Source organism: Ursus americanus, chromosome 36 (genome assembly GCF_024610735.1).
Source record: "Ursus americanus isolate L20-20 chromosome 36, mUrsAme1.1.p, whole genome shotgun sequence".
Taxonomy (NCBI): Eukaryota; Metazoa; Chordata; class Mammalia; order Carnivora; family Ursidae; genus Ursus; species Ursus americanus.
Genome location: NC_142162.1, coordinates 11,085,630 through 11,099,485, shown reverse-complemented (window position 1 = coordinate 11,099,485; position 13,856 = coordinate 11,085,630). Strand labels below are relative to the sequence as shown.

The 13,856-nt window shown below is 34.9% G+C and overlaps 1 protein-coding gene and 1 pseudogene across 5 annotated transcripts in view; both read left to right on the top strand.

The window, feature by feature from the left end:
• Nucleotides 1–13,856, top strand: part of RFX7 (regulatory factor X7) — a 128,949-nt gene that overhangs the window by 39,258 nt on the left and 75,835 nt on the right. For all 5 annotated transcript variants that reach the window (XM_087859180.1, XM_087859181.1, XM_087859184.1 and 2 more), the window contains one exon: nucleotides 12,722–12,755. In XM_087859180.1, coding sequence (XP_087715306.1) covers nucleotides 12,722–12,755 — 34 coding nt within the window. The remainder of the gene's footprint in view (nucleotides 1–12,721; nucleotides 12,756–13,856) is intronic.
• LOC148107036 (protein CWC15 homolog B pseudogene) lies at nucleotides 315–12,755 on the top strand (annotated as a pseudogene).

Sequence of the window (13,856 nt, the reverse complement as noted above, 5' to 3'; positions counted from 1 at the left end):
TAGTCTCATAGCTAAATATGTGTGTGTATGTGTCTGTGTATGTATATATATAAAATCTCTGTTGATTATTTTGAAGAACATCGTGGACATATCATCTGCAAATAAATACAACTGTATGATTAATCTACCAAGAAAAATAATAGTCTTTCCTTAATATCTGCACGCATACAATTCCTCCTCATTTTCATGTCTCATTTTTTTCCTTTGTAATTTGTTTTAATTGTTATCCTTATATTGCTGTTGGTTGATTGTCTCTTAATCTTTTTTTTTTTTTTTAAGATTTTATTCATTTATCTGACAGAGAGACAGCCAGTGAGAGGGAGAACACAAGCAGGGGGAGTGGGAGAGGAAGAAGCAGGCTCCCAGCGGAGGAGCCTGACATGGGGCTCAATCCCAGAACGCTGGGATCACGCCCTGAGCCAAAGGCAGACGCTTAACGACTTAGCCACCCAGGCGCCCCTGATTGTCTCTTAATCTATAGGTCTTCTTTTAAAATTTTTCTTGTAGTTTTTTTTTTCTGTTGAAGAAACCGTATCATTTGTCCTCTGGAGTTTCCCACAGTCTGGGTTTTGCTGACTTCATTCCCATGCTGCTTTTTAGTATATTTCTCATCTCTACTTCCTGTGTGTTGGTAGTTAGATGTAAATATGGTTCAATACATAGATATGGTTTAATATTTGGGAAGAATACTTCGTAGGTGGCTTTGTGTACATTCATCAAGAGGCTAAGCCCCCTTTTACTCTTATGGAATGTATTTCCGCAGCTATACTGTGCTAGATATCATAACTGTGCTCTAGGGAGCTATTTTTCTGTTGAGGGTCACTGAAGCAGAAGTCATTGTAGGTCCCATTCTTCTTTTCCCTTATTTCTATTGTGCCCTCTCTCACCCCTCCATTTGACCTTAAGGTTAGGGATTATTGGGAAGAGACTGTCTACCCACCTGTTGTATGTTCCTGGAGTATGTAGTTAAGGATACAGACGTCAAATGACTATTCTGAGTAATAGTAAATGCAGCATATCTTTAAACAGCTTTTTCGATCTCTCTGGGGTTTCTTATGTGCATACAGCTACCTTACCTTTAGGAAAAATTCAGCTAGAGTTGCTGTATCAAATATATGGTATATCTTTGCCTTTCATACCTAGGCTTTCATTAAAATTCTGCAGAGACTTAACATAATAATCAAGTGATAGTTATAAAGCATCACAGTTTTCTGGATTTTAAACTAATTCAGCACCAGCAAGGCCATATTCTCATCGTGGGAGAGAGAAAGCAGAGTGGTACCCAGTTACATGATCAATATCTTTGCCTCCAGCGTTCCAGAGTTCTGGAAAGCCCATTTTCCTGCAGCCCACCCTCTGAGTCTGTTTTTAATACCCTTTGACTTGTATGATTCTGATACTTAAGTATGCATCAAGAACTATGATCTGAATACTTTTTCCCACACTCCTATCCCTGCTTCACCTTTCTTTTTCTCCCTTCTCTCTCCATCCATCATTTAATTGAGCACGCACTGCCTAATGTGTACCAGGAAAAGTGGTAGACTTAGGAAACACATAAGACAGCAGCCTTGACTACAAGGAAAGGGTGGACCACTGGACCTTTAGTTATCTATATGAAAAAAATACATATATCACACACAGAATCCAAGGAAACTCAAACACCAAAGGTGAAAAGCAAACATTTATAAGAAAATAAATCTCTCCCTCTTTTTTTTTTTAAAGTAGTCTCCACTCCAAGCATGGAGTCTGACACTAGGCTTGAACCCACGACCCTGAGATCAAGACCTGAGCTAAGATCAAGAGTCAGATGCTTAACCAAGTGAGCCATCCAGGCACCCTGAAAATAAATCTCTTTGTGACCTCATGATAAGGAAAAAGTTTTTAAAACAAGTCACCGAAAGCACTTTTCATGAAGGAAAATACTAATAAATTTGAATACATTAAAATAAAATCTTTCTGTAAAACACCATAAAAAGAAAAACAAGCTGCAGATGGAGGGAAAATATTTATAATTCAAATAATTGGCAAAGGATTAGTATTAAAGTATAAAGAGGACTCATTATTATAAGAATAATAATAGTAAACAACAAAGTAGAAAAATGGGTAAAGGATATGAGTAGGCAATACATATAAGAAAGCTTAGTGGTCAATAAACATGAAAGGATGTTAAACCTCATTAACAGAGTAATGCATATCAAAATAGTAAAATAATTTCACACACATTACATTGGCCAGAGTCTGTCATTACCAGATTTTGGAGTGGGTAAAGAAATTATTCTCATACACAGCTGATGAAGTATACTTTGAAGGGCAATTTAGCAATAATTAGTTGAAGATTAACATACCAGAATTCCCCTGCAAGGTTTGTGTATGTGTTTTTGTGTATGTGTCTGAGAAGAAGTGTTGCACTGCGCATAGCAAGATCTGTATACCAAATGTTTGTTGCAACATTGTGTGTTACGGTACAGAGCTGGAAACACCATAGGTGTCTTTCAGTAGAAGAATGTATAAATGAAAAATGGTATGTTCAGACAACGGGATACTATGTGTATTAGTTTTCTAGGGCTGCTGTAACACAGTACCACAGAGTAGGTAGCTGAAACAACAGGAATTTATTTTCTCACAGATCTGGAGGCCAGAAGTCCAAGATCAAGGTGTTGGCAGGGTTGATTCCTTCTGAGGGGTATGAGGGAAGGATCTTCCAGGTTGCTTTCCTTGGTTTGCAGATGGCCTTCTCCTTATGTCTCTTCACATCATCTTCCTTCCTTGTGTGTCTCTGTATCTGCATTTTCTCATTTTATTAGAACAGCTGTGGTATTTGGTTAGAGCCCACCCGCATGACTGATTGATTTATTTTAAGTTGATTGCTTCTATAAAGACCCTGTCCCCAAGTAAGTTCACATTGTGGGGTACTGAGGATTGATACGTAATTCAACCCATAATACTAGTAACAGTTAAAACAGATAAACAAGAGTGAATAAAAATAGATACACTTTTTCTAAAGCCTAGTAAGTAAAAGGGGGGAAAAGGTAGAATAATACATGCATCATAACTGCATGTTTATAATGTAAACAAAACTGCTTCATATTGTTTAGTGACATACATTAGTTCTCCCCCTTATCCAACAGGGACCCAAGTGGATACCTGAAACCATGGATAGTACCTATGTTTTTTCATATATATACACATACACACATATACATACACACATGTGTACCTATGATAAAGTTTAATACATAAATTAGGTACAGTAAGAGATTAACAACAAACTAATAAAATAGAACAATTATAACAATATACTATAATAAAATTTAGGTGAATATGTTCTCTCTAAATATCTGACTGTACCCACCCTTCCTGTGGTGATGTGAGGGTGATAAAATGCTTACATGATGAGATGAGGTGCAGTGAATGATGTAGCCGACATGATGTAGAGCTAGGCTACTGTTGACCTTCTGATTCTACAGTATACATCAGAAGGAAGACAACCTCCTTCTGGACTATGATTGACTTTGGGTAACTGAAACTGTGGAAAGCAAAACCACAGGTAAAGAGGGGACTACTGTACGAATATCTGTAGTAAAACTATAAACATTCATAAGAATGGTAACAAGTTCTAGATAGTGGTCACCAACAAAGGAATGGTGAAATGAAATTGGGAAAGAGCCCAGAGGGGCTTCAGTTGTATTCATGAAGTTTTCTTCCTTAAGGGAAAAAAGGGAGAAAATGTTCAGATTAGTTCAAAGTCACTGACAGGAACATGTGTTATATTATTCTTTATAACTTTACACTATACTTGCAACTTGGTAATCTCAAAAAATAATAGAACAAATACTAAATGAATGCAGTAATGTCACTAAGAAGTTGAAAGCTTAATTTTAATAATATTAATAATTAAATAGTAGGTAAAAGTTATCTGGTAATAGAGTTAGTTCTTCTAGTTGAAATTAGTTTTGGGGTTCCTGGGTGGCTTAGTCAGTTAAGTGTCCGACTCTTGATTTCTGCTCAGGTCATGATCTCAGAGTCCTGGGATTGACACACTGGGCTCTGTGCTCAGCAGGGAGTCTGCTTCAGGATTCTCTCTCCCCCTGCTCCTCCCTCACTTGCACACGCACATGCATGCACTCGCTCTCTCTCACTCTGTAAAACAGATACATCTTAAAAAAACAAATTAGTTTTAATTTTCTGAACAGGAAAATGAGTTTTTTAATAAAATTAGCAAATGTTTATGATATCTTGTGTTTTTAAAAAAAAAGTTCACTTTTCATACCTAACAAAGTTTCAACTTTTGAAATAACTCGTTTGTAGAGCATTGAATTGAGAATATTAGGGAACTTCTTATATGTGAGTCAACAACACACAGCATATGAATGACTTTGTTCTCTACACTCCAGAGTAGTAGCTCTCACCTAGGGACATACGATAATACGTGGAGCAGTTTTGGTTGTCTACTGACGTTTAGTGGGTAGAATCCTGTAATACCAGGGGCGCCTGGGTGGCACAACAGTTAAGCGTCTGCCTTCGGCTCAGGGCGTGATCCTGGCGTTATGGGATCGAGCCCCACATCAGGCTCCTCCGCTATGAGTCTGCTTCTTCCTCTCCCACTCCCCCTGCTTGTGTTCCCTCTCTCACTGGCTGTCTCTATCTCTGTCGAATAAATAAATAAAATCTTAAAAAAAAAAAAAAAGAATCCAGTAATACCAAACATTCTATAAAGCATAGGACAAACTATACAGTAAAGGAAAATGCCAGTAAAAACCAGTGTCCCATCAAGAAACATTGGTCTACAAGCTAAATTACTTTTAAAGCAGATCCCCAAGGGTTCTTAAGATCAGGCAAGAACTCTGAACAATGACTATTTTTAAAGCATTTTGGGGAAGAGTCATAATGGTGTCTATATGGTTTCTGGAGGCTGCTGCATCAGACCTCGGCCAACCAGAAAAATGACAACAGCAGCTAGACCAACTTTTGAATCTGTGAGAGATGGGGGAGGAAAAAGAGAAGGTGATTTGAGCCACCTCTTAAAGCAATATTCGAGTAGAGACCTCACACAGATAAAATATAGATGAAGTATTCAGGAGGCAGAAGAAGTTTGGAATCACTATTTCAGGATGGAGCTGGAAGGGAGAGAGAGAGCTACAGCAAGAGAGAAGAAGTCATCTGACATGAGAACATAGCACATCTTCAGTGTCAAAGAAGCCTTGGTTAGACCAGATTCCTTCTGCCAACCTTGATGCAGGTGAGTCTCTCAGGGAGGAAGAAGATGAAGATTTTGAAGAGGAGAGTAATGATGATACTGCAGCCCTTCTTGAGGAACTAGAAAACCTTTAAGAATTGCTGAAGAGCAGGCTTGGAAGGAACAAGAGCAGAAAGCTGAAGAAGAAAGAATAAGTATAGAAAACTTTGATTCACCCAGACACCCCAGTTAATGTATTTTTATGTATATTTTTCCTGCTGCTGAAAAATTTTCTTAAACTTAAGTAGTCAGAGTAATGGTGAAAAAAGTAATTATAAGTTAATTCCAAATATATCCATAGATGATGCCATTTCTTGTTTGATAAGTTCACAATTTTTTTAATTTAAATTTTTATATACTTAATTTTAATTTTTGATCAAAGTCTTAGAGGCTTATAGTTTAATGAGTTCAAAAAGGTCTTACAGGATTTGCTAAGAGGTTCCCCAACCACTAACTCATTGCCTCTCAGAAAGAAAGCCAAGAGGAATAAGTACCTCCTATCTCTTCTTTTACTTGTCTCCCGGATATATTGCTCTGTTATCTTATCTGAGTATGTTTAAGAGTGAGGCACAAAAAGCTAAAGAGCTCATTGCAGGTGCTTGGGGCTTCTGCTTTCTGATTCAGTAGGTGTGGGGTGGGCTCTACAAGTTTGCATTTCTAACTAGTCCCAGATGATGCTAGTCCAAGAATTATATTTTAAGAACTATTTCACTAGGGAATGCTCTTGAGAGTCACATCTGTGGAAAGAATGGAAGAAAGCAGAGGGAAAGTTAAAGTGCAGAGCTAGAGAGTTCTGAAGCTGGAATGACCCATCAGAGTTGTCCCAAGTTGTAACAAGGAGCTGGGCCTTTATACCCCCATGTTGATCAGCCTCTGGGTATGGGCTGTCCTGGGAAGGAGCTAGGACCTTGGGGAGTGAAGTTTTCTTCAGCATAGACAATCCCCAGAGTGGGCTGACAACTGAAGTCTTTCTGCTGGAAGCACTACTAGCAGCTGAGGGACAGAGTTCTTCTTTCCTGAAAAGGGGAAATAGGGCAATATATTATAGAGTTCAAAAGTGGTCCTTCTAAGTCAACCCCAGTCCTCAACCCAAGATGTACACTTTTTCTTATTTTTCTTTTGCCATAGATTAATTTTATCTATGCTAGAACTTCATGTAAATGGAACTGTACAGTGTGAACTTTTCTGGGTGGTGTCTTTGGCTCACTCTAATACCTGCTAGATTCATTCATGTGTTTCTAGGTATCATAAGTTTTTTAAATTGCTGAGTACTATGAATATACCACGTTTTTATCCATCCTTACATTGACTGCCATTTGGATTGTTTTCAGTTTGGGGCTATTATGACTAAAGATTCTATGAACATTATTGTTCAAGCCTGTTTTATGGATACACAGTTTCATTTCTTTTAAATAAATACCTAGGAGTAGAATTGCCACAATAAAAGATAGGTCTGTATTTAACTAATTTTTTCCGAAGTGGTTTTACCTTTTACATTTCCAACAGAAATGTATGACAGTTACAGTTGCTCCAAACTTGGTGTTTTCTGTTTTTAATTTTAGCCATCCTAGTGAGTATATAATAATATATCGTTTTGATTTTGATTTGCATTTCCTTGATGATTAATGATGTTGAACATCTTTTCATTTGTTTATTGGGCATTTGTATTCCTTTTTGTGTGTGAACTGCCTTATTTATTAACTGACTTTGCTGTTGAGTTGTAGGAATTTATTACATATTGTGAGCATCAGTCTTTTCTTAGGTATATGTTTTGCAAATATTGTTTTTGTTTGGTGGCTTGTTTTCTTAATTGATGTCTTTTGATGAATACAGTCGATTTTCATTTTGATGGAATCATTTTTTTAATGGTTATTGCATCCCAAGACATCTTTGTATATTTTCAGGTCATAATAGTCTGTGATTTCTTGTAGGCATTTTATAGTTTTAATTTTTATAGTTAATTTTAAGATCTAACTCAAAATTAGCTGTAGAATGAGTTATGTTCATTTGCTTATAGATATATCCAGTTATTTCATCAGCCTTTGTTGAAAAGTTTTTCTTTTATCACTTGAATTGCTTTAGTATTTCTGTTGCAAATCAATTGACTGCATAGAAGTCAGCTGTCATTCACTTTTTTACTGCATATGATATTAACTTTACTCCAGTTGCCCTCAAAATTTGCTTTTCATCTTTGTGTTTTCATCTCTGTGACTGTGATGTGCCCATGTGTGGTTTCTTCATAATAATCCTGCTTGGAATTTAGTGAGCTTAGGTATGTAAGTTTGTGTTTTTCACACAATTTGGGGAAATTTTTGGTCATTTATCAGATACTTTTCTGTCTCGTTCTCTCTCCTCTCCCACTGTACATAGTTAGACCACTTGATGTTGTACTACAGATCTTTGAAGCTCTGCTTATTATGTTGAAAATCTTTTTCTTTCTCCTTTAGATTCAATAAGATGTATTGATTTATTTTCCAGTTTAGTGACCCTTTTTCTGCTGTATCTGATCTCCTGTTAAGGTAATCCAATGAATTTTTCATTTTAGACATTGTACTTTTCCGTTTTAGAATTTCCATTTGGTTCTTTTTCATAAGTACCAGTTCTCAGCTGAGGTTCTCCCCTGCCATGGATACATTTCTTATGACCATATTTTCCTTTAAATACTTAGACATATTTATATTACTTGCTTAGAAATCCTGGTCTGCTAATTCTGACATATTGATCATTCAGGATTTGGTTTCTATGTGCTGCTTTTTGATCTTGACTCTGGGTCTCTTTTTCCTGTTTCTTCTTTCTGGTAAATTTTGCTTGTGTAATGGGCATTGTGGGTGATATGTTGTTGTAGGCTTTAGATTCTGTTATTTTTCTCTGAGTGTTGTGGGGTTTTCTGTTTTGGGATTTTTTTTTGTCCTGGTAGACTGTAACATACCTGGATTCAAATTCCAACATTATTATTCCTATAATAGGCAGCAGCAAGGAGACTCAACTCAGATCTTCCCACTTTTTCCAACTGTTTCTTTTTTCTGGAAACCTTGGAGTCTTTCCCAGAGGAAGGTTATCCAGACATTTGGGCATAGTTCACAAAGAAATTTTGTGGCACCTTCCTTTCTGGGATTTCATCTTTCATGTTATAGTGGCTCTGGCAATCCCAGACGTTGTCCTCCTCTGCCTCCTCAGCTGGCAAGACAGCAGATTTGTGCTTTATTCTTCAGTGATCATTGTTGCGTGGGTGGATAAGTACCCTCTGACAATAGCCTTATAACTACAAATCCTACCCAGTGCAGTTCCCTTCTTCTAAGGATGTTTCCCTCTAGTTGCTACCTGCTTTTGGTCACTCTCTTTAACTTTGATGCTGTTTTTATATTTTGTCCACAATGTATCATTGTTATATGTGGGAAGTTACTATGTCATTATCTGAAGCAGGACATCAGGATATTGAAGCATTATTTTATAGTGTATCGAGTCAATAAAAACATTGAATATTCAGGAATATTGTAGGAAATTATACAGTGCCCACTAAATGGAATATTATAATACATCATATTAAAACTTTGAAAGAAAAATTGGAAACAGAACAGGATGTCTGCTGTGACCACAATTTTTCATCCTTAGACTAGAGATTTTAGCCAAAGTAATTAGATAAGAAAGGAGGAGAAAAAGAGGCATAAAGACAGAAAAGGAAGAAAAATATTTTAATTGTAAGTGAAATCGTTATCTACAAGAAAATCTATATACTATTAGAACTAATAAGTTCAGGAAGGTTGCTGGATATAAAGTCAGCATAAAAACTAGTGGTTTTTGTGAACATCAGCACGTACGTTAGCAAGAACCAATTAGAAAACATAGTTTTAAAAAGATACAGAAAATTATAGGACATTTTTAAAGACAGACAAAAATAAATCAAATTATGAATCACTTCCCCAACTTCAATCTAAACATCAGTACTATTCAGTATAAATCTTAGCAGGAATTTTGTGAAATTGTAAAAAGCAGAAAACCCACCTGGACTATATAAGGCCTGAGAATTATCAAGACTGTTCTGAAAATGGTCAAGGAAGGGCATGTACTCAAATAACTAGACCTAATTTTTAAAGCACTGGTAAATTTAGAGTGGTGGCTCAGAGAGAGACACATAGATTAATAATAAAACAGAAAAACCGAAAATGGATTCAAGCATACATGAAAACTTGGCATAATAAAATAGGGAGCAATTGGCCTACCAGAAAGAAAATATGTATTACACCATACCATACATAAGAATAAATTCTAGTTCAAATAAAGATCAAACTTGAAAAAGCTAACTTCAAAAATGTTAGAATGAAATATGTCCTTAAAACTTCAGCTAGATAGGGTGTCTTAAGATAAAAAACACAAATCATAAAGGAAAAATTAATAAATTTGACTAAATCAAAAATTTAAACTTTAGTAAGATATCGTTAAAATATATAATTAACAAAGTTAAGTATATGTAACAGGATTTGTGTCCGTAGTATATAAAGAACTGCTACAACTTAATAAGAAATAGTCAACTCCACTTAAAAATGGACAAAGAGTATGAATCAGTGGTTTACAGAGGAGAAAATCTATATGGCCAGTTAAGCAGGTGAAAAGTATTGCTAGCAATTAGAAAAAATTACAAATTCAAAAAATTTATATCCATTAAGATAGTGTTTAATATGTGTATTATATATCATGTATAAATGGCAAATATTTGTACAAAGTAATAGGAAAATAGAGAGTATCGTATAGTGCTGATGGAAGTGTAAGTGGATATAAACTGCTTGGGAGAAGAATTTGGTAATATACAGTTGACAAGATACATCCATGAGCCCCTGAAAGTTAACTCTTGAATTTATAACTGAGAGATTTTCACATGTGTACACCAGGAGACATGTACAAAATTTATTGCAGCATTGTTTGTAAGAAAACCTGGGAAGTATTAAATTGGCTTTCAGTAAAGAAATAGATGAATAAATTTGATATATTCACCCAGTGGAATACTTTTCAGCATTAAAATGAACTTCATCAAAGTGTAGATCTCAAAGATAATGTTGAATGACAAAAGACAATTGCAGAATATATATAATGTAAGGGTATTTACATAAACATTTAAAAGCTTCTTGGAATAGCAGTATATGTTGCTTATAGGCTTGTACATCTACTGGGAAGCTTACACATCAAATTAACGATAGTTATCTTTCAGAAGGTAGTGAGATATGGTACGAGACTAGACGGAAGAACGAAAGGGAGTTCAACTTAATCTATATCCATCTATTATAGTTGTGTTAAGTATGAATTAAAAATAATCAAAAGGTTAGATCAAGTGATTGCCAAAGTTCGTATCTAGCTTAGAAGCACTTGCATTTTATTTTTTAAGTTTATTCTTTCAAAGGCTACCTTTTACACATACTTTTTAGATTTACCAAATTGTTTGTGATAAGACATAGTCATCTTCAGGTATTCCACAGAGCAGGTTTCTGATAGAAAAGGAGTGTATTTAGAGCTATGGTTTAGAAAATAATCACATTTTCAGTTTTATACTATTTTCTCTAAAAACACTTTTTTAAAATGTGGTCCCAGTCTTTCCAAAGAGTTTTATTCATATGGGGGGCTGAATGTGTTTTTGTCATATATTCATTTAACAGATTTTATTGAATACCTAACATGTGCGAGATGATAATAACAGCAGTGAGCAAAATAGACAAAGCCTGTTTTCATGGAGTTTAAATTCTAGTCAAGGAAGATATCCAGTAAACAAATAAATTAATAAAAATATAAAATGGGTACCTGGTGGCTCAGTTGGTTAAGTGTCTGCCTTTGGCTCAGGTCATGATCCCAGGGTCCTGGGATCAAGTCCTGCATTGGGCTCCCTGCTCAACAAGGAGTCTGCTTCTCCCTCTGCCCCTCTCCCCACTCATTCTCTCCTCTCTTGCTCTCTTTCTTAAATAAATAAGTAAAATCTTTAAAAAATATATAAAATGGGGGTAAGTAGAATAATTAAAAGCGAAACAGAGCAAGAAGGATAGAGTGATGCAGAATATTTTAAATGGGAAAGTCAGAGAAGAACTATGTTTGGACAAAGAATCACTTTGGCCACTTTATTGAGAATAGTCCACAGAGGTGGTTGGGGGAGGTTCTTAAGGATAGAAACAGGAAGACCAGTTAGGTTACTATAACACTCTAGACAGGAAATGGTAGGGGTTTAGAAGAAGGTGGTGAACAGTGGTTGGATTCTTGATGCATTGCTTTTTAGGAGTGATTCTTAATCAGTACAATACTCTCTTATCTCAGGGAAACTGGGAGTTATTAAGAAGAGAAAAAAATAGCACACTTTAGCTGCTAATGAGTTATAAGCTATACAAACAATCCCAAAAGATTTTAAAACGTCTTAAAAGTCTTCTGTGGGATTGTGGGAAGGGGATTTCATTTCCTCTTAAGTGGAGGTATCATTTGCTTTTCTTGTTCTTTATAGTCATTCTGATCTTTGCAGTTGAACTTAATCCAGTTATACTTTGTTCTTTAAAAAGTGAAATTCGAAATCTACATACAAATGAAAAGTTTTGAGGTTATTGATTGTAATCAATACAAATGAGTTTTAAATGTTGATTTTTTTTTACTTTATAGATTAACTGTATAGCTATATACAGAGGCAACTCGCCAATTTTTTTACATTTATTTGGCTCTAGAACCTTTTACAAAAGACAGTTTGGCTCATAGCATCTTTTAAGATATAAACTGTCTCTGAATTTCTACATGATTTTGTTGCATTTATACTTCATTGTGTTATAACAAAATCCAGATGACAGTTAAATTATTTTATACTGGCTTCATTTGTATTACTTATTAATAGTTCACTTATTCAGTAATTCACTTATTCAGTAAATTGATATATAGTGACTTTTTGGGGTTATTTATTTCTAAATGTATTCTCCCCTTCCAATTCATTACCATATCAGTTAATCTTTATTATTCCTTTTATGTCTAGGGTTTCCTTTCCCTCGCCTGTGTGGGTGTTTTGCACACATGTACATATGTGAGTGAGAAGGAGGGAGAAGAGAAGAGAATCTACTTTATAGCAAGTCTTTTAGAGCCACAGATAATATTACACCATTATGGCTTTTAAATGCTAAACAAATCATTTTCCAGAGTGGCAGGCATACAGTAAAAATTGTATTCATTATAAATTCTGTGTCCTGTTTCTTTGTATAATAATACATATCTGCATTTTTATATATCTCTAAAAACTTAATTGTTTATTCGAAACATCTGTTAAAATGATACAGTGTAACATTGTAGCAGTGAACTCAGATGTTCTGATCATGCTTTAGGACTAAATTTAGTACAGTGAATGGGAAATAGATGTTTGTTTTGCTTTGTGAAAAATGCAGTTTTAGGGTATGATCTTAATCTTAAAAGGGAATTTTACTATTTCAAATATTTAATAAATTTATCATTTTTATTAACCTAACTTTCTTTTTCTTTTAGCAAAACTGTACAATCTAAAGTGGACTGCATTTTGGTAAGTAAAATAACTAATCTTAAAGTTCTTTTGTAATAAGGCTTTTACCACTATATAAAGTATATTATTCTTGAGTAAATATTTATTTTAAATATCTCAATTTTAGAGAAAAAAATTTGATATTGAATTACAACCATAGGGGTGAACTAGCTATAAGCTGTCTAGGTACTTTCCTCTATCTCATCAACAATGAAATCATAGTCTGAGGTTATTGCATGTTTTTGAAACATACTGGCCTTTCCTAAAGATCTCTTATGCATTTAATAAAGTTGTTTATTTTTCTGTTCTAAGAACTCTGTAAGAATTTGTTTAAAAAAAAGATTTAAGATGTTCAATGGGTTAGTTTTGTTGATAGCATATTTTTCATATTTAGGTTGCTAGAATTTAGGAATTAAAGCCACAATAACAGTTCTAATTTATGTTGTACTTAATAGAACTCTTAAAAATGTATTTAAATGCGAGCTTTTTAAAATGCTTCATGGATTAGTTTTTGTTGGTGTATTTTTCATGTTTGGTTTGCTGGCCTTCAGGAGTTAAAACCACAATAATAGTTTAAATTTAGATTGTATTTGTAGCTCCTTAGCTCTTCTCTTGAACATGTGAGGGTAGAAGCATGAGGCTACTGGGGCTACTGGAGTAGTAATGACATCTTTCATGAAATCTCTACTAATGGAGTACTCCCTAGGCTCTAGAACATTTAGTGATTCTGCACTGTTGGATTCCGCAAAGTGTTCTTAGTCTTCTCTCTAGTTGTTTGTGACATCAGAACTTTTTTATTCAGGTTTGGGTCTTCCTTATAAGCTAACTTTTTTGTGGGGGAGGGAGGATCTTTAGTGTCTGGTGCTGAAATAGTATGTAATATGTTATTAGCTTATGAAATTATTGCTGTTATGATATTATTAGCTTCTAGGTATGTGAATAAATAGGAATAGTTCATAGAAGTGTTAATTTGATCAATTGTCCTGTGCTTTTCTAACGTAATAGTTCAGAATAAGGATTTTGTGGGGATGTTTTTCCCTTTTTCTTTCACTTACCCTTCTTTCTTTTTTTCTTTATTGGACTCAAAATAATCCTCTGAATTAGGTAATCTTGTTACCTTCC